Below are 27,418 nucleotides of genomic sequence, written 5' to 3' on the forward strand. Positions count from 1 at the left end.
GGAATTGGGTTTGCATGGCAAAGTTTGGGCAGCGGGGGGGATACAGGGGTGGCTTTTGTGAGAAGCTGCTGGAAGCTTCCCCTGCATCCAGCAGAGCCTATGTCAGCCAGACCTGTCACTGGCTAAGGTCGATCCCATCAATGACAGTGGGATCATTGTGGCAGTGCCTTTGCAATAACATATTTAAGAAAGGAAAAATGTTCCTGCACAGGAGCAATTGCAGCTGTAGAGAGGAGTGAGATTTTGTGAGAGGAACAACTCTGCAGACACCAGGGTCAGTGAGGAAGGAGGGAGGAGATGCTCCAGGCACTGGAACAGAGGTTCCCCTGCAGCCTGTGGTGCAGCCCATGGTGAGGCAGGCTGTGCCCCTGCAGTCTATGGAGGTCCATGGTGGAGCAGATCTCTACCTGCCACTCATGGAGGGCTATGGTAGAGCAAATATCCACCTGCAGCCTGTGCAGGACCCCATGCTGGATCAGGGGGATGCCCAAAGGAAGCTGTGACTCCATGAAAAGCCCATGCTGAAGCAGGCTCCTGGCAGGACCTGTGGCTCTGTGGAGAAAGGAGCCATCACTACAGCAGGAGCTGTAACTCTGCGGGGGACCCATGCTGGAGCAGTCTGTTCCTGAAGGATACACCTCATGGAAGGGACCCATGCTGGAGAAGTTCATGAAGAACTGCAGCCTATGGGAGAGACCCCACTCTGGAGCAGGGGAAGAGTATGAGGAGTTTTCCCTAAAATGGAAGGAGCAGCAGAGACAACACGTGATGAACTGACCACAACCCCCATTCCCTGTCCCCCTCTGCCACTGGTGGGGAGGAGGTAGAGGCTTTGGGAGTAAAGTTAAGCCTGGGAAGAAGGGAGGGGTGAGGGGAAGGTGTTTTTTAAGGTGTGGGTTTATTTGTCATTATCCTGCTCTGATTTGTTTGCTAATAAATTAATTTCCCCAAGTGGAGTTTGTTTTGCCCATTAAGGTAACTGGTGAGTGATCTCTCCCTGTCCTTAACTCTCCCTGTCCTTAACCCACCAGCCTTTGGTTATATTTTCTCTCCCCTGTCCAGCTGAGGAGGAGAGTGATAGTCTCTGGTGGGCACCAGGCCTCCAGCCAGGGTCAACCCACCACAGTGGGAAAGCTCTCTACTTTTCCTTTGTCAACATCTGTATCGCACGTCATTAGAAGCAGGTTTAGTATGTCTGTTGAACAATCTTGGACAGAGTATTTCTCACTGCACACTTGTCATTTTTTTATTACATTATTCTTTTTATAACATTATCAACTTTTTACAAATGCCCATAAAATAGTTGCAGGATAGTAAAAAAAGTGTTCAGAGTAAGTAAATGGACATTGTGCTAAATGAGTTATATCTTTGATGCTATTATCTCTAAATCAGCATAGATTATTCAGGCTAGGGGCTTTTAGAATCGTAAGTGGCTGAGATCATTTCTCAGTTCATCATCCTATTACCCATAATGAGAAAATACTTCTAAATATGAAGATTACTCTTCCAAAAGATGCCTTGTGAACAATTCCCCAGGCACTGAACAATATTTATTAACTCTTTTCTTTCTGCATGGAAGGTACTGAGAGAAACTCAAAGTCCTCAAGGATTATCTGGAGACATTCAGCAGCTCTGAATTTACTGTCACTCTCCTGGGACCCGTTTAGCTCTGCACTCCCATCTCTAACAGCATTTTCTTAGTTTCCACCTCTGCAGCTGCTTTTCTGCAGTATGTAAATTCAGCTGCTGGTGCTGAACATGGAATACACCAAACCCTTTTAAAACTTCATTTCATTATTCTTAAGTGGCTCTGCTTATGCTGGGTTTAAGTTTCCATTTCATCAAGCATAAGTTTTACTGTTTTTCCAGCCAATGATTTCTACTTGCAAGCTTGACAAAATGACAGGTCTCCTTTCCTGCCCAAAGTGCGGAAGACCCTCAGCATACCGGTGATGAAGCTTCCCTGACATTCCTTTATTTTTTCACACCATCACTGACTCGTTCCCTTATTGTATGGGTAAAATTACCAGTTTTATTTATTGGGCTGCACATCTCTAAGAACCCACTTAAAGCACATTTTCACGAGACAGTTTTCATGGAATATAAACTTCATATTCCATTTAAGCTCTCAAGTAAAGGATTCCTTTTACCTTCCACTGAGTAATACACAGGTCTGTAAAAAAATCCCTTCTTTTTTCTGCTGGGCAAGGTGGGATTTCAACATACCACATGTATGGGCTAATCCCATTTGAGGAATGCTGCTGCTCTTGCTAGATTTGGTACCATTGTACCTTCAGGGAAGAAGTTCAGGACTGTGATTAAAGAGCTGATTAGGTGTCAAAAGCCTCAATACAGTCCTCCATGTTCTTTCCAACACCACTTCACATCAGCTTCTGCTAACTGCATTATAGAATTCCTCCATAATGCCCATTTACTCAGGTAGTAAAAATCAAAACAGGTCAAGGTCTGGCTTAACTATGAATGACTGGGTGCTGCAGAGGAGGCTTCACACAGTCTTATGCTCTGTAAGTATGGTCTTCACCTTTTCTTCTTCATTGCAAAAAATACCTTGTTTAGGTTTGCCAAATTAGTGCCATATTTCCATGTGTGTACAACCATACTTCCTTAAAGCACACATATAGTATCTTTTCTTTTTACAACAGAGGATGAAGCAAATGCAAATGTGGCTTTTGCTGTAGGTTAACTGGTAGACTTTGCATGTTATACAAAGAGCAACTGCTAATTCCAACTTCCTGCTTTGGTATTGTTTTCTTGTTTTCTTTTCATGAAAAGCTACTTGTGCTCGCCTAATTATTTACTGCAATTCGTGTGGTGGTGAGGCTTTTTTCAGAGATCTACATCTACAAACAGCACGTGATGGTTGCAAATGTTTTACTTCAGATTTGTTTGAACGCCTCTACAGGCGAATGCCAGCCTGGTTGTTGACAAGGCAGTTTATGTGGCAGTTTATGACAGACTTTTTTTGTACCCTCACAAGAGTTGAAAGAGTCTCTTGTTAACATCATGTCACACCAGAAGGTTGAGGTTTACATTTCCTGCTATAAAATTTGGGTAGCAAAACTTTGCAAAGCAAAGGAAGGCTGAGACCTAGTGTGAAGAGTGAATTATTTTACAACTGCTTCCTGCATGATCTTTACACTTTCATCCACAGTATTTCATGTTGGCTGCTGGCAGAGACAACATACTGGATTAGAAGGACCCCACATCTAAGCCATTACGAGCCAGCATGATCCACATTCATAAAAAGTAGATACCAGCTATTTGTCCAGTCTTTCATCATGAGATAATTTTCCATTATTCTCCACATGTAGGTCCATAATTACAGCTATAAAACGTCAAAATTTAGAAAAACATCACTGGAACTACCAGTGCCTCCCAGGAGATATGTTCCCCCTATAGTTTTGCACATACATGTACATGCAATAATGAGACGTATACACACTATAAAATATAGCTTTTAAATTAAACGTGGGTTTTAACACATCTGGTTTACTTCACACTGCCTTGTTGCATTGAGTCGTTGAAATTCTGTGCAATATTATCCCTTTTAGTTTGCTTCAGCTGGGAGGGATAAAGCAACAAAGCCACACATATTGGCTTCCTTGACATAGGATCAGAGCTCAAGCCATGCTTGGGATACTGTAAGTGCTGCTGCTGTTATTAACCACTGTGGGGACAGAAACAATCACACTGACGTTGCATTAGTCAGAACAGCTAACAAAGTAATGCTGTGCTGTGATGCTATGCTCAATTAAATAGCTATTGCCATGGCATTTGCCTCAGGCCCCATGGCTTTAAGCAGCTGAAAGCCATTGGAGTGTCCTACAGCTACTGCGCATTTGACTAAACTGCTCTTCTTTTGGGGGCCTTTTAAAACTCATCTTAGTGTTCTGCTTTGCTTTGATGGAATGCAGTTGCAGTGCCGAGGGCAGAGGCATGGGATTTTGGGGAAACATATGCAGCCAGGCAAGATCTAGGTTAAACCATGGAGCTTTGCTCAGCATTAACATGGCAGGGATGCGTCTTACTAGCTAAGTTACAAGCTGGAGGCTCCAGAGGGGCTTGGACATAGTGCCAGATCATGCAGTGCCATTGCATGAACACTATTTCAGTGAGTATAGTACATTGCATAGGATACCAGAGCTTGGCTTTTTCGTCTTGCGTAAAAAAGCACCTTCCTAAATAGTAACAGTCCACTTTTTCTTTTTACACTGTACAGGCATATGAGATGACAGTTCTCATAGAAGAGATCACTGGGTGCGATTGAGCAGAATATAGACCTGTTACATCCCTTCAAAGGATCCTTTCAAGCATATTAACCTGGCCGTGCGATTATTTTTTTCTGAAATGTAGTAGTGTTGGTCTCTGAATTTAATGTAATCTATAAATCGGCCAATTTCAGCTTCATTTAAGAGCCAGCATTGTTTCACCTTTCCCATGTCTGGAAAACACACACCCCCCCCCCCCCCCCCCCCCCATAAAGCACACTAATTTTTCTTTAAAAGTCTACTATTTTCCACAAAAGATGTATTTTATAATTACAGAACATCTTTTTTAATTATCATTATCTAGATATTTTAAATAAAGTGTATCAGAAAAGAGGTCTTCATCCTAACGAAGATTTTAATTTTTTTTTTTTTTTAATTTTTCATTGTTTAAGATTCAATTCAAGAAAAGCAAAGACTGCTTTTCAGTACAGGCAGGCTCCCAACATGTGCTGCCAAAGTCTGTACTTGTCATTCTTTCGGTGGGAATAGCTGCTTTAGTAATGTTTATATATTATCAAAATTAGGTTCCAAAATGAGCTGCAGTATCTATAAAAAAAGGGGGATAATATTATTTTAGAGAAACTAATTGGAAACTTGTTTTTGGCTAATGTAGTTATTATTTCCATTATGACAAGCTGGAAGCAGATGAAATTCACCTTTATCTTCCCCAGCCTGGTGTCTCACACTATTTATTCAAACTGAAATTAAAACCTGACAAAATCCCAGTGAGGCATTTCACACCAGTTAAAGATTATTCTTCTGGAAAAGAACTTTTGTTCAAAAATTTCATTATGTTGTTATAGACGTATTTATTATAAAAGGGTGATACATAAATCAAAAGCTACCCATTCCTGCATATTTTCCCCACACCCAACAAAATAAGAAAAGTTTAAGATTGTACTTTTCCCAGTAAGCTAAAGTTTTAAGGAAAAATGACCATCACTCTTCATGCAGTGAAGAGGGTGTGCTAGAGCTCAAGGAAAATTGACATGGGAAAACAGATGCTCTGCAAGCTTTCAGCACTGACTGGACCCTCATTAGCCCTGTGCAAGAGCATAGTCCGGCCAACACATGCAAGAGAAGAGCAGAAAATAAGGCAGAAAGCTATTTGCTTTATGCTGTTTTTATTCTGCCATGCCAACCTGTAGCTCTCGCCCAGGGAAAACCATAGTGTCCTCCTTAGATTTGCACGAGAAAGAAGGGGGGAAATTTTGAACCTGCACATTGCATGGTTAAAACCAGCACAAAATAGAAGCTGGTCATAATACTGGCCAAGGGCTGTGCACACAGGTGTTATCCTTGTGTGAATTTAAAGCTTTGAGTCCTGTTCCCCTGTGAAAAGTGGCCAGCCGTAGGCCAATACAAAGCAAAGAACTGGTGGAGCGCACAGCACAGCAGTGGTGTTGGGCAAGCATCTCTTGCATATGAAAGCAATGGGGTGAAAAATTGTTTCCTGCTCTAATAACTAAAGGATATTAAGAGGGATAGGTTCACAGGGGTATGGGCTACTTTTTGTATTTAGAAGAAATTTTCCAGAAGCGTAAAATGATAATTACATGAGGAACGGGTGTTTAATAATTTTCCCTGTTAATTCAAACGCACAAAAGTTAATTGCAGTTTGGCAGTCTGTGATATACAAATTAGGAGAGTTTAATTCTGCTAATCCTCACTTTAAGTTGCAGGGTATTGAATATAAATATGATCGTCTCACAAAGGAACGAATCCTGCCTTCACCGAAGCCAGTAGGAGCTTTGCCATTGACTTCAGAAGGAGCTGGGTTCAGTCCCAGGTGCCTGCGTTAGCTGTGCATGTATGAGTGAACTGGCACAGAGAAAGGCAGACTAACATGGTTTTTCTCTCTGAATATGGGCCAAAAATTCCTTGGAGATTCTGAAAAACTTTGGAAAACTTCCCCAGCCCCATTATTCAATTCATGCAGCTATTTTTGGCTACCCATGCACCCAGTGGGAGAGGTTGAGTTTTCTGTGGTTTTCCATTTCCCACTTCATTGTCTGACTGATTAATAAGCAATGCCAACAATCCCTAAAACATCAAGGGCTGTAATACAAACTGTGCCATTTCACATCCAGCAGCCTGCAACAGTCTGCCTGCTTTACCAAACACTCCTCCCTTCCCTGTATGCTGTTTCCAGCACTTGTTGTCTTAAACATCTCATTTGAGACCATGTAAGATTTTAGTCCCTTCCTCCTGTGAGAACCCAGGGGGATCAGAAGAAAACCAGGTGAACTTGCTGCCAGAGGCTTGATATTCTGCTTTGCACAGGTGAAAATTTTGCTTCAGTGGATGTAGGATGAGGCTACGTGTTACAGTGGAGGAAGGACGTAGGATATGGCAATGTGTTACAGTGGAAGAAGGATGTAGGATACGGCCATGTGTTACAGTGGGGGAAGGCTGCAGTTTGGACCTCTGCCTCTGAGCTAGTACTTGCTCTGGGGCTAATTGTTGTCTTTGAACACCTCTAAAATTATGACAGAGCTATTTATCCATCTTTGTAAAGTATCTGCATGCATGTATAGCTGAGAAGTGTAATTTAAGGTTGATCAAGTGAGCAGGACAGTGCAATATATCCGGGCCAAGGACTTTACCATCTTTTAATTTGAATTCACGTGTACAAATTACATGAGATAATTAGTACAATGATCAGTCCAATCAGAAATGGATATTGCTTGAAAATACCCATTTGGCTTGAAATAGTGCAAGAAAATCAATCCCGGATCTTTAGAGTACTGGGTAAGAACATAAGTCACCAAATACACCTGATCTGAGGCAAACGTCCTTATCTTGAGTTCAGCTATCACTGCCATTTCAGCTATTGTTCATCAATTTAGGAAAAAAAGCGGAACCCAGATAATTTGCAAAACTTATATGGTATTGCCAAACACATCTCCTGCCTTCCTGGTGATGATGATTATATGCTGCTCTAATTAAACAGATTAATTTACATCTCCTGTCATGAGAGGATATGTGTACCAGCAGAGATTTATATCTTGGATTGCTTCCCTCAGTCAGTGCTTGTAGCTCTGAGGCCGCAGCAGTATTTTCTCCTTGGACCTTCAAAAATGCAGAAGCAGAGATGCTCTGTGATTCCAAATGAAATAATTTTGATGTCACAAGAAATGTCATTAAAACTACTGCAGTCTTTTAATAAGCTCCTTCTTGGGAGAATGGATTTTCAGCATTTTCACATCAGCACTCGGCAGAGTAACTACAGTGAAGCTTTGTGCCAGTGTCCCCGTTACAAAATCCGTTACTCAAGGGTTTATAATTACAACATGCCTATAAAAATTTACTTTAGTCTGAAACCCAGGATATAGTTTCTCAGACAGCGAGGAAATATTGCTGTCTGAACCTGGTTTAAATCAATTTTGAGTTTCAAGAATCCAAAAATAATAAGGTTTGTGGGTTTTGTATGCTTTTTCTGTGGTTCTATAACTCAGAAAGAAATCACTTTGCAGAATAAAGTGTCACGTTTGTTTATAAAGCAGAGCAGGAGGAAAAATAACACAGATAAAAGTTCAGGCTTTTTATAATGGCTACTCAAAATTCTAAGAAAACAATTTTCTCGAAGAATGTCCCTATAGTGTCCTCACAAGCCTTGCCCTGAATAGATACAATAATATATATAGAAGGAACTCAGCAGGATTGGGGTTTATATACATGAACTGGAGAGCTCTTTCAAGCAGCTGGAGAAATAAAGGACAGTGCTTCCTTACATCAGATTTTGTTCATTGAGGCTGCTTCAATGAAGTTTAGTCTGCTCCGTTCCCATAGCCAGGACAGGAGAAGAATCATTGATGGGCAAAGATGCGAAAAGCCACATTGCTGAGACACTGTGCTTAAACATATTTACATTATGCTTGTGGCTACTCACAGGACAGAGATGTGTTCAGTCAAAACTGTCTTTCTGTTAGTTAAGAGCAACAGGCATTTTCCCACTTTCCTCATTTCCACGTTATGGCAGTGAGAAGGAAGACATTCTGTGCCCTTATATAAGAACTGCTAATAAAAACATCAATAACTGGACCTTGCACAACTGAAAGCTCCTATTTATATTGGCATTGCTAAATGTCTTGCAACATTTAGACTTTGGCTTTTATCAATAAAGAATATAAAGCTGCTGCTAAACTGAAATATTGATGACACAACCAAAGCCCAGCTAACAGACAAAAAAAAAAAAAAAAAAAAAGACAGAAAACGAATCCTATAAATCTTAGTGCAATATTTTTAATTTTGTTTGGAACTTACAATCAAGTCAGTTTTATCCAATTAAACATTATTCAGTCTATGTCACCTCTTCCCTATTAGACAAAATGTTCCAGTTCTCAATATCCTACTTCTGTATCAATTTGACAGGGTCATTTTTCACATGGTAAGCTGGGATTAAAGTGATATTAAACCATTTTGCATACAACAACCAAAAGCATGCTGCAACAAAACCATAGCTGTTTTCTTCTGATGGTGTCATTAAGGATCCCCTTCTAGCTATTTTTGTGGGTTCCAGTTTTGCTAGCCCCATTAGATACTAATACGATATTGCAGGTTTGGAAATCGTTTTTGAATCCATAACACTCTCTTTTTCTCATTAGCAGGTTTTGGCATAAAGAAGCAAGACACAGCTAGCCTTAGGGTAACGCCAGGTCCCACTAAGAGGTGAAACCCCAAAGTCTTGCAGAAATACACATTTGCCACAGATGAGCTTTTTCCTTCTATTTTGAGGGAAGGAGGGGAATTGTTTTTAATTACTTCAGTTACATTATTAATTTTATGCCTAGTGCTATGGCTTCTTTAAGGACAAGCTGTATAAGGAGAATTACCTCTTTTGGGGTGTGTTATTTCCACCTTGCAAAGTATCAGGTATTTCACTTTCACAAAACGATTGAATAAATTATAGAGAAAAAAAAAAAAAAGAAAAAAAAGCCCTCCCAAAAACTTACTAAAGATCATGCTTATAAATGCATTTTGTTCTTAATTCAACTTCAGGCTTTTAGTATTACTGATTCAGATCCCATATGTAATGAAATATACTGAGTATGTGCGTGGGTATAAGAGGAAGTATGTATATTTTCCACAACTCACTGAAATCCAAATGTATTCCTAAATTCTAAAGAAATTCTGCCCATGAGTCATCCTGTTAATGCAGTGTAGGAGTGTGAAACTGTGTGGGAAAGGGTGGGCTCTAATGAAGAGCAGAGTGCTATGCAGAGAGACTCATTAATAAACCTGATTCTGATGGTTTACACCAATCTCTGGGTTGCCTGGGACTTAACAAGCTGAATTTCTGTAGCAGTCCTGAAAATCCTAGAGGAAATGTTGAACAGATGTTTGGGTAATATAGTCTCAGCTTTCTGGGTTTGTACCATGTTTGGTTTCTTAACTGGCCCTGCAACTCACTGCAGTCATGGCTCTAGGAGGAGGTGCTCTCGGGTGCTAAAAGCAATTAAAGAGCAGATTTTACTCTACATTTGGAGTGAAAAGATCAGCGCTTAACCATGCAACCATGGTTCCTGCAACCATGCAGAAAAGAAGACACATGAACAATGTCACAAAGCTAATCACTTGGTATAGTCCCATGGCATGATGCAATTTATATACCAGGAAACTTCACTGTCTGTATACACCAATTTGTATAAGCCACCTCTTTTCTTTTTTAAATGTCTTTTATTTTCGAACATCAGGGAAAGCTAAACAGTCTCATTTTCCCGAATGAGCTTTTAAAACTACATTTTTCTTCCATAATATTTTTAAAACTACATTTTTCTTCCATAATTCCTCATGATCACGTGTGTGCCTCCTTTCTTCTACAGTTTAGTTGGCAAAACAAAACAGATATTCACCTATATTGAAATAGTGTTATGCAATGGCCCATTGAAGGAGAATTCAGGAAGAAAACTGAAAAAACAGCTTGTGACAAGGGTAACCAGGTAACAGACACACTTCCCAAATGAGGAAAAGTGAGATTCTCACTGGCCTTTTTCCTAGAGCAGCCCAAAGCCAGCAGCTTTTCCCATTGGTTTACATTATTACTCCATTGTTTTTATCCTCCTTTTAGACCCTGAAATTTCTTAGCCAATATTGCAAAAGGTCAAGGAGGTTCATCAGTTCATCTCTTCTCAGCTGTACAAGACTTTCAGACAGGGATTTTTCTTCCTTTCTCATCCTCATGTAGCTTTGTAATGAAATGCTAACTTGGAACCCATAAATCCTGATACTTTCAAGTAAGTTCCAGATAGGCATCTGGACTTTAAGGGACATATTAAAAAAGAAATGAGTTAGGTTTTTTTCTGGGTTTGTCCAGGAGCATCCAGACTCATAAAACTTTACATTGAATATCAACTTCACTTTTCACAACATTGCAGTGACAAAGAACTAGCTTGAAACTATTTATTGATCCCTAAAAAGACAGATATATAAGGGTATTGAAGTTAACGTTTCAATATGTGCAAAATCTATTATTTGAGCTTGTTAACATTCATGTGTTGGCTAACAGTGGCTATACAAAGGACAAGGCAGATGCCTCTCCCTTGAAACAACTGCTCATGGACACGAATTCAGCACTAAACACCTTTTCTGTGAAGCATTCACATCTATGCTGGCGTTACTGAGAAGCATCAGTTGATGTTTAGTTCCTTCAAAAATTAAGCCATGTTCTTAGTCCGCATTCCAAAATGTGTACTGATTTTTTCCAGCTTTGGTGTCTATGGTTGTTATAGGGTTTTACATATGTGTTGGAATAATTTGGCTGTTTCTTTTTCCTATGTAGTTACTTGCAAGAAGAAGTAGTGAATATTCACCGTGTTTGAAAATCAGCCATGAGCCAAAGCATGGACTTCAGGACCGTGGAGTGTGCAGCTGTACATATTCAGAGAAAGTGTTTCACTTTATAGATGCAAACAAAATACTTTTTCAGTCAGAGAAAGCAAAGTTCTTGTGGTCCTTCACTGTGAATCCATTAGAGTTTTCAGTAATTTATTCTCATGCAGAGTTTCTGTCGCAGTGGGTCTGTGTTTGTCACATCACCTCAATTTTTCTAATGAGTTGCTAATGAGAGGTCAATTACTTATGGAAATTAGAAAAATATTCACTGAGGAACTGTACTGAGGTAAAGTGTGCTACCTCATAATGCTATGATATAAATCATGACAGCTTTAATGAACATTTTACTCTTTTTCATGTTATAGCCTCTTTCCCACCCTATAAAATGGCTTCAAGATGATTCTGAAATCAGCGTGAGCAGCTCTCCTAAAAATGTTATCATACTGTATTTATGATCATTGCAGAAGAATGCCTTACTTTTTGCTTTTGTCGCTGAAAGTTTGCACATGCATCAACATCTTGCTGTGAAATCTTCTGCTGATTAAATCAGAGATCTTAGGAACACCAGATTTGCCATATTAAATTAGAGCATTAATCTGACATCTACCCCGGCTCCGTTTCCAGCAGTCACCTTTCATTTGGCATTGCAGGGGGAAAATGGACATCCTGTAAAGCACCTGGCTGATGGGATCGTATCCAAACTGGTGCTTGCAAAGGGTCTTCCTGAACCCTTTTTCAGGTAACCAGCACTAGCAGCACTGCAAGAAAAACAGCCAGAGCCTGCAGCACTTCATCCTGACCCCAACGTTGGCGAACTCCACTCCCCTATTTTTAGTGAAAGACCTTCAGAAATTGGCAGCGGGTAAGAAGTTTAAATGTTCATTTCACAATTCGCTTTCTTCCTGGGCACCTATTTAGCACTTTCTTAAAAGGTCTTAAATGAATGGTATAGAAAAAAAGAGGCAGAAAGAGTTCAAGGCACCAAGATGGATAGTGGGTTAGCTGCAGTCTCATGCAATTAAATGTAGAGGCCAGGGTTATAATTCACTGCTGAAATTCAGCTTTGCACTGTCGTAAGTTATTATTTCAGAGCAGAAACTGAAATGGCCAGAGAGGGGAAAGTGTACAAGCAGAAGTATAACTGGACTTCAGTATTTCATATTGATACCCTGAGACTTCCACTGCTAAGCACTGTTTCAGAGTCTGACGAGGGTAACGCTGCAGTGAAGAGAAATAAGATCTCCCATATTCAGACCATTAGATTATGCCGTTTCTCCTGCAGGCACTGTAAATCAAAAGCGAAAGACACCCTGTTATGCGCTACAAGACAGTTTTGTTGGCCTTTCTTCCCAAACACATTCTGAACACACATGTTTCTTATATGAGCCTCATTCACTTCAGCTTTACTGTCTCAAATACAGATTTAAATTGGGAGGAGAGGGGAAAGGAAGAAAAGTAAGTCAGACCTTGAAACCAAGCAGCTATCCACAGGGAAGGAATGTGGCAGCTGGTTAAATAGAACAACGAATGCATCATCACGTGGATGTGATTTTCTCCGTTTCTGAAGAATTACAAGGTCTTTATCCCTTTGAACCAGCCCCAGTGTGGATTTAGGTGAAAACACTACAGTTATTTGACTTAGGTGTGTTCAGTGCCCACCATTTTGGTGCAAAGAAATCCATTGTGCCTATTAAGGGGTAAATCAGTTGATCCAAAGAACAGTTCTGACACTTACTTTTAGTATCACCTTGGGTAGCACTCACATTTATGTCTCTGATTCCCCCTTTCTTCCCTTCTCCTTGGAAAGATAAACAACAAAACAAGGTGTCTCACTACTAATTGAAAGCAATATAACACTGCACAGATCAGCTCCATGATGGTATAAAGCAGAAGTGAGCGTGAATCTAAGTACCTTCTCATATCATAGCCTCTACGTTGTTTTCAGGAGCACTTCTGTCAGGCAGTGTTGAAAGGCTGAGAACAAAGTGAGTAAAATTTCCTTTTACTGCTTAAAAATTCTCAGCTGGTTTGCTATATCAAAACGCTGTCTCTTTAAACAAATCACACAGTTAAAAATGCCAAGTTATAATTCAGCAACTAACTCAGAAAATGACAATTTAATCAATCAGAAGCAACCCTTCTGAAAAAGAAAGGAAAAAAAAAAATCATCAAGCTTTGATGCAATGTGAGTGGTTGAAACTATAAAAAGGTTCAATCACTGTAGAACAAGCCTGCAGCATCAATGTTTATTAAAGTCAGGGGAGCCATTTATTGACCTGGGAAATAGCAAAGCACCAGCAGCACTGCTGGATTGCATTTTTATAGTTAACAAATGGAAGGTGATATTTTCCTTTTCTCTTTTAATTGTGATTCTGTCAAATCCCAAAAGTTAAAAGCCTCTCAGTTTTTAAAGGAAAGCAAAGAGAAGGACAGTCCACGCTGTTCTTCAGTCCTCTTTGCTCTGACTCCTAGCACTGGGATATATCAAATCACTGCAACACAGGATCAAATTTTTAGGCTTCTCTGTATGCCAGCAAAAACAGACGGGTGCATGCTCCCCCCACCACTTGAGGTGATGGCAGAAGATAGGGAGCTACCATTATGAAGCTATTTTTTTCTGTAATCAAAAAGGAATTACTGTATTTATTCCCATAAAGGTACCCTGCCACCCAGACAGCCAAAAGCACTCAGAATGAATTGTCTTCTCCCAGACTGACAACAGGCATTTTCTCCAAAGACGCATCTTGGTTGTTCTGGACATTCTGTAACTCTGTTTTGCTACAAGCACTTTGTTAAGGTACACCTTTTTGCACTGCACAAATTGTGAACTGCATAAGGCTATTAAAATGAAAGCATCAGCCATATGAAGCAGTGAAGTGTGCATATGGGTCTGCGTTACCCAAATTACAGGAGTTTGGCTTCCGCTTCATTCTTTCCATAATGCCCCCATCCACAGTAACCCTTGGGGTCAACAAAGGAACATGGGGCAGGGATTTAAAACACTCTGCATGTGTCAGCTGCCACCTAAACCAGTGCCAACGCTGGGAAAGGGGACTTCAAAAGTTAAGAGGGTGAGTCAGTGCAGCCTGAGCTGACATGCCGCACCCTGAAGCCGAGAGAGCTGTGGCATATCCTCCACGGATTAGGTACAAAGCAGAATGAGCAGCACACACGGGCCAGCAGGTTATACATGCATGCATCAAAGGGTAATGAATATTGTAACAACTCCCCAGTCACCAAGGACCTTAGCAGTTGTCAATACACTGCATGTATTAGTGGCTCAGAGGTTGGTGGAGCAAGAGAGATAGAAACCGAGTCCTCCACTTGAAACCTGTGCCTCTCTACCACTTGGAGAATTTCACACTATTTCTGTAGGGAGCACTGGATCATATTGCCTTTCTGATTCTACCTAGCCATACGCAGCACTTCACACCTTCCTTTCAGGTTTGCAAACAAACCTCTGGCAGCTCTACTTCTCATTTTCTTTTCCTCATTCATAGACAAAAACACATAATATCCTTACTTAAAACATAGTGAAGGATTTTGACACAAATTAGTGATTCACCTGTCACACTATAAGAATTTTTATATTTGAAGGGGGGGGGAAGGCTTCAGGTATTCTGAGAGCTGTAAAACGCTGCTTCAGAATTCAAAGACAGCTCATAAAAAATCACGTCACCAAATAGGTTGGTGTAAGGTTTGAGATATTTTTCACTAAAATCACAATACTGCAAGAATATGAATAAATAAACAGTTACAGAAAAAGTAACCCACAAGTTCCCTCAAATTAGATCACATTGGCATGAAATCAGTTCACAGCTGTCACTTCAGTGGCTCCAAGACAGATTACTTCTTAAATAATGTCAATGACAACTTTGATTTGACTTCTGTAATTACTAAAGGAAGAAGGGACTGCATTTCCTAGGAACAAAAATCTTTTATCTGCCTGTCTCATGTACAGCCTTTGATGAGATGGAGCTCCTTTCCCCTGAGTTATTTCCCTGAGCACTTTTGTTTTGAAAAAGAAATGGATTTCCAGGTTGAAAGCAAAGCTGCTGTGCAGCTGTCAGAGCTGTGGGAGAGGTGTCTAATTGTCATTTACAATGACCCTCAATGCTTTTCTAAGCAGAGCTTCTCTCCCACTTTGCTCTGCCTTACAAGGAGGAGTATTTATAAAGCTGGATTCTTCTCTGAGTTACCTCCACCACCACCAGTAAATCACACAAAATTTCTCCTGTAATCAGTGGAGTGTCTTCAGATTTACCAGACAGTATAATCTGGTCCAGGAGACGGCTGATTGCTATCTATAACCACCCCATCCAATTCAAGTGATGGGAGATGTAATCCAAAAATTTCCTTCAGACTTTTTTACTGCCAAAATACATCAAACTCTGTGGCAGCCTTTTTACAATCTCCACTTTTCTAAATAAGCATCACACAGCGGGTACTGCCTTTACTGCAAAACACTTCACCCTGCCTGTATTGTGGTGGGTTAGCTGATGTGCTAACACACAAGACAGTGGCAGCATCTCCATGTGAGTCCATAGTGTGGCACCAAGACATGGGCTGTAATGGGGCTCAGGCTATGGATCCCAAGCTCTTCTCACCAGGGAGCACCAAGAATAATCCTTGTGGTGAGTTAAAAGCTCTTTGCATCGTCCCACTCCCAGTTAGACACTGCATGATGTTGCACATTATTACTCTGCTACCAAAGATTAAAGAGTTGGTGATATCGCACTCCTGCACATCAAAAGTATCGGGCAGCTGATACGTGCATCCAAAACAAGGCTGTAAGCAGCCTGCTGAAGAACTGTTGAGCTGGGCTGTTCCGCAGGCAGGACAGGGGAACAGGAACAGCTCTGGCAGAGCCCACCAAGCACAGCCAGGCACTCAGTGGCTGGAGAAATGCTCATGACCGTGCAGAAATGTATTTAGAAAGAATCATTTAAAGTATGCTCTGGACTATAAATGAACTGAAACTGCTCAGAAAAAGCCCTGAGTGATATTAAAGGCCATGCAATTAAACACAGTGCTCTGATTTGGAGTGATCAACAAAAAGCAAATACGTTATTAGATGCATGACAAATAGAAAATAACACAAAAAAACTGGCCAGATTAAGGTTGTACTATGCCATTCGACTAATTAACAGCTTTCCCCTACTGGTTTGTTCACTACGACTCAAACATGTTCATTCTTTAATGAACATTTGTATTCACAAAACTGCAAATTTCTTCCCAGCCGTCTTTTGTTGGGAAGGGTTGATAGCTGTTAATGAGAAAGTGAACAGAGAAGGAGCTAACACGATGGGGCCAAATGAAACAGGAGAGCTCCTGCACTCACACAAAGACTTTTCCTCTGTGACCCTGAATTTCGGAGCAGCTTCAATCCATTTATGGAACCTGGAAATAAAGCGGCCTTGCCTATATGAAAATCAAGTATTTCCATGCAGTGTTATGACTTTGCCTTGAAGTGGCTGAGGCTCCATGTTTCATTCACATTTATGATGTGGTCATTTTAACCCGCTGAGCTTAACTGTGTAATAAGGATGCCTGGATGTGGATAATTTGTCCTTTCCCACTGCAACCAGGATTGGCGCTTCATTATATGTTTTTGTGGACTCTATTGGAGCATAAATCTTTACAGAGTTCTTCAAGCTTTGACCTACATCTTGCAGATACGGGAACTTTTCTCCCTGTATTGTCTTTTGGAGCACACCAGTTCATTAAAGTTTTGAACACTGAACCCTCACTCTTATTGCTTTATCGCCTGGTTTATGTGCTGAATGTCAAAACAGGCATCAGAAATCGGATTTATGGGGATATATACAGAAATTGTGGTACCTGCTTGTGACTGGGAGTCGGCTGGCAATTTCCTAGCAGGATTTCCTCCTCAGCTACTAGATCCCAGCCTGGCAGCCCAAAGACAGTGCTGCCAAGATTTGATTCAAAGATCACGGTTCAGGACTAACAAAGCTTTGAAGCTTTTTGCAGCATCTTTGAATTTATATGCTTTCTAGTTTTAATCATATTTGACCGTTTCGCGATTTTTCTTTTTCCAAGTGCCCATTTTAAAAATGAAAGCTAAAGAAGTGAAGCAGTCTCCAAATGCCAGTATGAGGTAGATTTTACACTCTCTTTTCTTCTCTCTTTGAAATATCAGAATATTATGGCCGAAACCGTAACCCTGCAGCACTACAGAACGCACAAGTGTCGATAAATCTCAGGTTCCCCTACTGAGCTGACATTTCATACTGAGTCAGATTTATCTCCTGCTCACACACCCGTTCCCCCTCACCCCACATAACCAGCTCCGCAAAGGAAATTTGAGAGGGGGGGTTAACGCTGTTTTTACACACTCCCCCTGCACCCTGTATCCCTCCTCGCCGCGCTTCTTCTCTGGGGCGTGCGCCGGGCCCTGTCACCGCGGCCGGACGCGGAGGGTGGAGCCGAGCCACCGCCTCCTCCTCCTCCCGCTCTCCTTCCGGTATACGCGGCCTCGGCGTTACGCGAGCGCGGGGATCCAGTGCGGCCTGTGGGCAATGCCTGCCGCGATGACCGGGGAGGCGAAAACGAAGCTGTCCAGGAACCTGCTGCGCATGAAGGTGAGGCGGAGGAGCGGCGGCGGGGCCCCGGGAGCGGAGCGGGAGGGGAGAGAGGGCCCGGGGCCCGGTCCGCGATGGGGTGCGGGGAGTGCGGCCGGGCCCGGCTGTGGGGTCCCTGCTGCCGGGGAGCTGCCGGGGAGCTGCCCGGAGCCGTGAGGCGGCCGCGGGGGCAGAGGGATGAGGCTGCCGGCAGCACCGTGTGCTTAGGCCGCGGCGGCGCCCGCTCCGTGCGGCAGGCCCGAGTCGTGCTGTGAGCGGCGGGGAGAGGCGGGGACTGCGGCGTGAGCCAGCCCCTGCCCTGGCGTCAGGCGTCTTCGGCGTGTGTCCTGGCCTGTTCCCTGCCTCCCATCACCACGCCTTAAAGCACATCCGTGTGTATCTTCGCTTGCCCTTTCACTCAGGTCTGCGGTGCAGGCTGCTCCCCTCCAACTTGGCCGATTTCAGAGGGCTGTCACCCAATTCCGGGCTGCTTAAACGCTGGCCAGAGGTCTCGGTTACCAATGCAGGGTGCTGGAGGGTTTGATCTAGGAAAGCGGCTTCATGTTTGCAGCAGAAGCTTTGCCCCGCAAGAGCCAGCTTCAGGGCACCATTTGAGAGGCTTTTCTTTCACCCAGCTTCTCTATAGAGTGTATTGTGAATGGAAGAATGACAAGAATTCTTCCCCTGCCATGCACACACGTTGAAATTAAAATATTAACGTTGTTTACCTTACTTGGGAGGGCTTTTAGTCTTGAGGGAAGATAAAAGGTTTATTTTCTTTTACTATGTCCATTTTTTGTCTGTTTACGTTGCTGGCTAATAAAATACCCAGCCTGAATGGCAGTGTTAACCGCCTTTCCCAACTCATAAACTCAAGGGCTATTCATAACATTGTGATGTGCCTGTTACCCTTGGATTTGTGACTGTCATGTCAAAACCAGTGTGAAATTAGTCTCCACTTACTGGCTAATGGATTCTGCTTCATGTTGTGTACTACAACACCTTAATTCAGTAGAGTACAATCTCCTGTGATTGATGGTTCTTTATTGCTGGAAAACAACCAGTAAAAGTTGAGTTGCCATTAAGTTCTTTTAAAATGTTAATATCCATTAAATTTTTGTAACTGAGTATGACAGGGCCTTTGTGGCTTCTTGCTTGTGGTGTTTCATTTAACCATTTTTCCCCCACATATTTATATGGTACTGTATTTCAGACAGTGTCTGAAAGGAGTTCAGCTGACTTCAGTTCAATATTTCACATAAAGTATACTCTGCTACAGTAAGTTGGTGGAATATTTACCTCAATTAACAGATGCTGCTAATGAAAGACTAAAACTTGTGCACAGAGGGAATGGAACACAGCTTGCCTCACTGTCAAAAGGGAGTAGATGTTGAGCTAAATTAGCCATCAGCGTATGATAGAACAAGACTTCTGGATTGCAGCGTCGTTATTTTTTCTTATTTTTTTGTAATACTCTTTTAAAGTGAAATTTCTGCTCCTGTTGTTTGCCAGTTAATTAACCCCCCTGGAGATTTCAAAAGCCAGTTCTTAGATTTTCTTCCATAAAAGCCTGTGGAGAACCAGCTTGTGAATGTGCTGCCATGACATTTGCAGGTTTACTGTCCAGGCAGTAGTAACCAGCTTTGAAGAGATGAAAAGGTTTTGAAAAGGTCATACACAGATCTTGTATTTAGCACTTCCCTTCTGCAGATCTTCCTGTTTACAAATGTTTTAATTAATCCTTTAGCAGCTGCCTCCGCAGGTGCTGATAAGATGTATTATCACAATTCAGCAGGCGGATGAAGTGGAACCCAAAGGCGATACATGGTCAGTGGTAGCCTTGTGAAGACCATTTGCGCTGAGTACTGGGCTACATGTGCTCACTGCTTCATATTAAAGGATGGCTCATGCTTTTAGATCTTGCACCACTTGATTCAGGTGCCATTGCTTGGGGAAACTTGATCCAAATAACCACTCTGTTACTGATGTACATACTCTGTAGACCATGATGGGTCTATTTTTTAATCCATCCGTTTGTGTTTACATTTTAGATAAATGTGATCACATACTTTATATCTAGTTATTCCTGTACTAATCTTTGTGAACATAATCTTTAAAATGTAATGTGAAATGATTATTTAATTGGGTGCTTGTAGCAGAATTTCTTCTGTTGAGTTTTCTGACTGGCTAACCAATTTCCTTGAGCAGTGTGGTTTTCCACATGATAGATTCACTTATTTTCCTTGAGAAAATAGTGTAATTTTAATTGGAAAGCTTTGACGGATTTTGAATTGACTGAGAAAATGAAAGTCAATTTTTATTTCATTAAAGATCTTGTACATTGGATGCAAATAGAAATATAAATAGAAAATATTTATTTTCTATTTCACAATCACAAAAGCCTTGTATTGGCTTTTACCTTGGAGTTTGGTTTGGTTTACTGGGGCATTTTGTAAAGACTGAAAAGGTGTGTGGGGTATATGTAATACATATGTTACAGGTCTATATTGCCTTTATATTTTAAATAAGGTCAGCAATGCATTTGTGTTTTTTTGTGGGAGGGAAGTGTTCTGTGATGCCTTCTTGGTATCTATCCCCAACCAAGCCCGTTTTAGTTGGGACCTGAACTATGTCCAAGCCTAGTGTTCCCCACTGGCATGTTACCTGTCAGCCTGCAGGCTTGTCTAAACACAAAAAATGATGCTGCTCTAAATGAGAGGGGTGAAATTAGCTGATGTAGAATTCCTCTGCAGTGCTGCACATACAGGTATGCTTTGATATCCACAGAGCAATTTTTGTACAGGAGTGCATATAAACTGTACTGGTAGACTTGCCTCTAGCTGGGAATTACATTGGTATAAATGTACACTTCTGACACTTTCTATAGACCTTAAGGGAGGTCCCAGCTCCTAGGGATGTGAGAATGTAAGAGTTATTACCATAAAATTGTGGAGACGTCTGCTCTTTTCAGCATGTTTGGTTAACATTGTTAATACCTAAATTGTCACTCAATTCAGGCACCTGACTTGAGACAACTGGAAATAAAAAGGATGTTTCACACAGGTCAGTAGTTTTGCACTCTCAGCAATTTTATATAGGCTGTGACAGATGTCCTCTCTTACTCGCAGCTGTGAGAGAAGTTACCGTTCCTATCTGCCTGTTTCCATCCTCTGCCAAAGGTCGCTGACAACCTTTTTACAGGAGGCAATTTACAGGAATATCTTTGTATTAGGCGAAAACAGCAGTCTTACCCTCAACTAAGTTACTGGTCTCAACTAATTTGGCAAGCTGTTTCTGCAGTGAGTTAAGATGCTTACACGTACTGCTTGACTGGTACTTTGGTAGGTCATCAATGAGAAGTTAAGAACTGGTAACATCTTCCTTTAGTAGAACTCGATACAGAAGACTTCTTTTCATAGCCTCAGTTTCTTTTTCCACTTGCAAAGGCAGGTTCCAGCCTTCAGAGCTACAAATGCAAGCCAGTTAATTTAATAAAATTGGAGAAAATAAGAAGATGGTTGAAAGTATAGATGTTTCCAAAAAATGAGCAATCTGGTATGACCTACCTCTAACTCTGAGCTCCAGTGCCATTTGTATGAGTGGTGTTGGTGTCTGATGCAGCAATAACTAACATCAGTATGTTATCTCTTAGCAAAGTTAGAGTTGTAATAACTTGTAGAATCAAAACTAACCAGGAAAGGTCTGTTTCTCTCTAAGTACAGTGGATGACTGCGGACTTCCAGCAGATAGCTGTGCTAGTAGTTATTTACTTTTCCATTACCTGTTTGCCCAAACTTAGAGGAAACCCAGAGAAAAATCACAAGAAAACCTTTACTTTTTATCAACTACTAGATATTGTGTAATGGATAATTGTTGTTGTGGAATTGTTGGATGTTTGAACATACTTGTGATGCAAAAAATTGAAACTGTGTGTTTATGTGTCTGTCTTTGTAGTTCATGCAAAGGGGTTTGGATGCACAAACTAAAAAAGAACTAGAAGAAGAAGAAAAGAAGGTCATTAATGAAGAACACTGGTATCTTGATGTACCAGTTAAAAAGGCGAAAGAGTAAGCTTGTACCCTTTTGTACTTCTTATCATCATTAGATTGTTGTGGAGTGGGAATAGAATATACATTTTTTTTTCCTGTAAAAGCAATATTATTAAACCAATTAATTGAAGCAAAAGTAGTGACAGACTGGCATTATAGCTTTTTTTTATTACCTACTTTCAGGGACATTCTCAAGGTTGCCTAGTGAAGTTTGACCTACTTTCATTTCTTGTGTGTGTTGTTTTTTTTCACTTGCACATTCTTCTGGATGCATGTAATTAGTTTCTTTCAGGCAGGGACCAACTCATTCATTGCTGCTTTTTTCCTTCATTTGCAAAAGGAAGTTTGAAACCCTGTGTTAGTAAATTCAGCTCCAGTCCCACGGTTACATCCATTCAGGACAGTTTTGTTTTCTTTAGTCCAGCTCACTTCAAATCCTGTTTTGAAATAGAAGAGAGCATGGCAAAAAATAAAGGAAGGCTTAACTAATAAGGAAGAAAACATCCCTTCCTGCTGTTTAGAATGGTGGTTTAAACAGCAAGAGAACTACTTTTAAAATTGCTCAATTTTTGTCCTTTCAGAAGAGGACAAAAATGCTGCCGAGGGAGAGCATACATCATTTTTAAAAAGCTAGGCTCCAAGGAACTAACTGTGGTTGAATAAGGTCATGGATAAAATAGGTATTTGAGCTTCCGTTGCAGCAAGGAAGGTTCAAGCTGTACATTGGGAGAATTTTTCTAACAGTAAGGCTATTGAGGCACTGCAGTAGATTGCCTTAGGAGATGCTGGAGTCTTCATCATTGGAAGTCATTGGACAGGTTAGATGGATCTCTGCTGTTCGTGGTACATGTTTAACTGATCCTACCTGAGGTAGAAGAATGAGGCTTAATTACTTTAACCTAACTTCCTGTGCCCATAGGAGTTTGTTTTACATGGGAGATGAAGAGGGTGAGGGAAGAGAGGCATATGTGTGTAAGGAAAAGAAGGAAGGAACAATTCACAGAAGTACTTTTACCTAACGTGTGTGTTATGAACACCTCAGGGTCATGTTTCTTTTCTTGCTCTATGCTCATCAAAAGAGGAAAAAAGGAGGGAGAAAGGGGAAGTCTTTCTCTGCTGAACAGAGAATTGCACAGTGTTTTATATCCTGACAGACTCAGTAATGCCAAGTCTAACATCACAATGAAAAATTAATTAGAAGCTTTTGCTGGTATAGTAATGCCACCTGGAGAGTGATATTTATGTGGTATTTTTATTCTGGCAAAAGCATTCATGTAGGTGGAATCATACCAGCAAAGAGCGCTTTTTGTCAGGAGAGTTAATTTTGCTTGTGGAACTGGCACAGCTTTACTGGCAGAAGTATTCCTTTGCACTCCAAGATCCTTGTATTGGAAGATTTATCAGAGCAGTTAAGCTTCAGAAAGTAGCTGATGGTTTAAAATACACTGTGGTTTTGTTTATTGGGGGGAAGACAGCAAATGCTTTTTGCATTCATTTAATTTGATTATTTTGAAGTGCACTGTTTGACAAAATGCTGGGTTTGGCATTTCATGCAGGTCCTTTATCGTAGAAGAGCGAAGCTTTGTGCTATGTGAGGAACTACTTTATGGCAGGATGTCCTTCAAAGGATTCAATCCAGAAATTGAGGTACCATTTAAATGTTTTGAGGTGGTCTCACATTAGGATTGAAGCTCTTGGGGATGGGGATTTGAGTTTTAAAACAGCATGCTGTTTGGCCTTTTTAGCACCTTCCATAAGTCCCTCCGTGTACAGGAAGTCCATGATTCAAACCAAAATGTTGATCAATGCAGCATCTTGTAAATAGAAGCTTTTTATCTCCTTGTGTCGATGGTCAGTAATTGCATGGCTCCTGTGGATTTTCCTTCCCTGAGGTGAGGAAACTGTCCCACATGCTGCTCACCAAAACAATAGCTCACTTATCCTTTTGCTATTTAATTTAGAATCTAATCTTCAACCCCATTTATTCAGCACTTACGTGTGTAAGTAAGGGCTTAAAGTTCCAAAGTAAAAATTCTGAGCAACAGACTCTTTGATTTCTTCCTCGCATAATTCATGCTGGTAGAACTACACTGAGATAGTAATAAAAATGTTACCACTGAACTGAAGCAAGAGGATGAAGGTGTAAAGACTGAGATGTGCAAAAGGCTATGTAAGGTGAATTACTGGGGGGTTTTTAGTTACTTTGAACTTGCTCTCACTGTGACTTTGCACATTATTGCTACATGGTTTTTACTGTGTATGCTTGCAGGTATTTTTCCTTCTTAACAAAACCAAGGACTGTGTGCTAACATAACAATGAAAAATTAATTATGATCTGATTCTCTGGTCTCCTGAAGATGCCTGGCATCCCCTTTAGGACGTTTGAATAGTACAATGTACTGAATACCCTGTCTCTATGTTGCCTCTTTTCCCAAAGGCAAACTCTAAGCTCAGCAGAGTAACAGGCAGGCATGTTGCCTTTTCTTCTTCAGTTTTCCTAGCAGTATGCTTTAGCCTGAGTGGGAACAAAAGAGTTATTAAATTTGATTCTTATCTTTAATGCGTTTCTTCTACCAGTGAATTTCAGCATAGTTGCCATTGTGTCAAGCTATTTCTTGTGTGGTTAAGCTATTTCTTTCTTCATTCTCAGAAGTTAATGATCCAAATGAACTCTATGAATAAGAAAGAAGAAATTGAAGTGGATGATAAAATGGAGGCTGATGTGTCAGATGCAGAAATGGCCAGAAGGTAAGTTATATTTTATGACATAATCAATATTAGCTAGGAATATGATATATTACTGCATTATACGTGGGAAAAATAAACCCAAAAAGCAAGCAAACAAACAAAACAAAACAGAAGAACCACCAGCAGGTACGGTACTTTTACAGGACTGATTTTCAAGGAGTTTTGGCGTGTATTCAGTGGAATCTCCATCCACTGAATCTTCAACCCCATATAAGATATTTTTGGGGTAAAATATCTTAAAGGGGTTTTCTGCCCTTTGTTATTCAGGTATTTCATGCTAATTTCCTCCTTGTTCCAAATTACTAACAAAACCAAATTACTAACAAAACCAAATTACCAAAATGAATAATATAGTAAGTGATCATGTAGTACTTGTGCTTCTTAAGATTCTGATGACCAGCTTTTTTACACCACTTAAGCTGGTGATTAGATTTACGATTTGCTCCATTGAAATTTTGTCTGTTTTTAGTAAAAGCTGTACATTTTTTATTAACTTCACAGATATGAAACGTTAGTGGGAACAATAGGGAAGAAATTCATGAGAAAAAGAGACCAGCGTGTACTCGTGGATGAAGAAGATTGTGAGAATATTGAGATAAGGCCTAGCAGAAAAGCTAAGAAAAAGTTCTTAAAACCTCGGGACTAATGTCAGCTGCACCACTGGAGTTAATAGAGACATTATCTACTGAATACAGTACCACAAACTGAGATTTTTTGAAGTACTTGCTGTTTAGTATAAAGGATAGCTTTGTAAACCTGAGTCAGTTCTCATTGAAACTTTTACCATCCACATGAATAAACATTTTTCGGAGGAGATGTGTATATAATGGATGTCATACATACTTACCACTCTCAGCAGCTTCTCCTGTGCACTAATCCCATCATATTTTTTAAATGTTGTGCATAACTAGATCAAGTGTCACATGCAATTGAGAGCAACGTTATTTACAATTTATGATAACATCTGAAAAAGTATTTGGAGTACAGCTTTGTCCAATCCACTACAGCAGTTCAGCTTTGACTGCTTTATTTATTATGAAAATGAAACCTTTGCTGTCTTCAAATTGAAAGAAGACCCCAGAAACACGTTTTTTTCTTTTTTGGGGGTTTTTTTCTATGCTAAAAATAAGATGGGAAAAAAACAGAGATAAAATCAATTTTGTTTATTTTTTATAAAGCTCATTTAAAAATAGAAGGGCTTGTAATAAAACTACTTGGTTTTTTTAATAAATACATAGAGCAAGCCAAATATTGGGCAACATTTACAGTTTGACACGAGCAGATTGTGAGTCTTAATTTCTGTCTTCAACAAAAAGTTTGCTAATCTTGTCTCTTTTTCAGCAAAAAAAAATCCAGTCTTACAATTATCGAGGTCTTGTCGTAAAAGCATAATAATGGCTTCAGAAACATTTGAAAGCTGAATAAAAACTGATGTTTGTGTGTGTGTGTGTGTGTTTAATGCTTGTGGTTTAGCTAATTTAAAGTAAAAAATGATGTTTAATAAGTTCTGATATAAGAGATCCTATTTTATGCTGGTCACAGATGTCCCTAAATATTAGTTGACTGCATGACTCTTCCTGCTCAGCGTGCGATGAAGCCAGCTGAAGTAATGTTAGGACAAAAACATCCTGCTGTTTGATCAGTCAGTGCTCTGAAAAATGTCAGTGTAGTCTTGGCTAAAATTGTAGCAATTCTCTCTACCCTGCCTTTCAACAGGAAATATTTCTTTCTATTACTTCATTTCCCCAGCTAGATGTCTGAGTTACTTATCCTTAATACTGATTCTCTGGAGAAAGAGGAGTTCTTTTAAATTGAAGCAAGTAGTGGCCATTCTGTTACAGGTACAAGAGGCTTTTTGGGTTTTTTTCTTTCTATAACAACTCTGTGAAGCAAGATGTAAAACTCTATTTTATAAAGAGGGAGACTTTGTGTGTCTGCTGGTTTTTGCCTGTGATATATGAACTACCTGTATATCACGAGCACCTCATTAGATATTCAAGATGGATCACGCATGCAAAGTGAAATACACCTTTAACTTAGTCAGGGGACCTCGTGCAGGTGGAAAGTGTGATTCATGATCTGAGATGCATTTCAGAGCTAATTAAACACTACTGGTTGAATTACTTAAAACCTGATCATATATTATTGCTAGCTGAAAAGAAGTTAATGATGGCAAGACATTTTTCTTCCCATGGAAGATGTGACTTGAGCTCAGAAGTGATTTATTGTTGATCATCCCAATAAAAACTCAGAATGTATCCTATTATTCACTCCTGCTTATTAATAGGAAAATTATTCCCCTCTATATGGACACATACTTTCAGTGGAGAGAGAATTTCTGCATAGCTGATAGTTGAGGGGGGGAAAAGTGTGTTCTAGTGAACCACCAGCAACCAGGAGATGTCACTGCAATTGCATACCTTGAGAGACAGTGGATTGGAGAAGGTTCCAATGGTGTAATGTAAAGGAGCTGGAAATGTGAGTGGCATGGCGTGTCGGTAAGAGTGTGAGTGAACTCTAACCAGCTTCCTAGAAAATCTGTGATTTTGAAATTCGGATGAGGGGAGAAGGGTGGTTCTTCTGTTTTCTAAACATGCCCAACACTGACCGTGAAGAAATGATAGATTTTGCTTTATCGTCTTCAAATCTGGGTGCTCAGCATTCATGTTTAGCTGGTGGCTAGGTGAGCTGTTGAAGTGCTGCAGTGAGACAACTACTAATTCTGAGCATAATCTCTTATTCATGGGGAGTTATTCAATGCACCTTTAAAAGCACCATTCATAGTGCATTATTATAAGCAAGATGAAAGTAAGAATCATCTCTACGTGACTTTTAAAATGTGTTTTAAGTGCACAGAGTTAGAAGCAGCCATTTTATGATGGGATCTTCTGAAATACCCATCTGTATTTCCAATCTT

At 40.5% G+C, this 27,418-nt stretch overlaps 1 protein-coding gene across 1 annotated transcript; it reads left to right on the top strand.

Moving 5' to 3' along the window:
• Nucleotides 1–17,403: 17,403 nt before the first annotated feature.
• Nucleotides 17,404–26,631, top strand: MPHOSPH6 (M-phase phosphoprotein 6). Its single transcript, XM_030512113.1, has 5 exons — nt 17,404–17,725; nt 21,659–21,771; nt 23,310–23,400; nt 24,404–24,501; nt 25,003–26,631. The coding sequence occupies exons 1-5, from the start codon at nt 17,663–17,665 to the stop codon at nt 25,145–25,147; spliced, it is 510 nt and encodes a 169-aa protein (XP_030367973.1). The 5' UTR covers nt 17,404–17,662; the 3' UTR covers nt 25,148–26,631.
• Nucleotides 26,632–27,418: the final 787 nt, after the last annotated feature.

This window comes from Strigops habroptila, chromosome Z, assembly GCF_004027225.2.
Source record: "Strigops habroptila isolate Jane chromosome Z, bStrHab1.2.pri, whole genome shotgun sequence".
Classification (NCBI taxonomy): Eukaryota; Metazoa; Chordata; class Aves; order Psittaciformes; family Psittacidae; genus Strigops; species Strigops habroptila.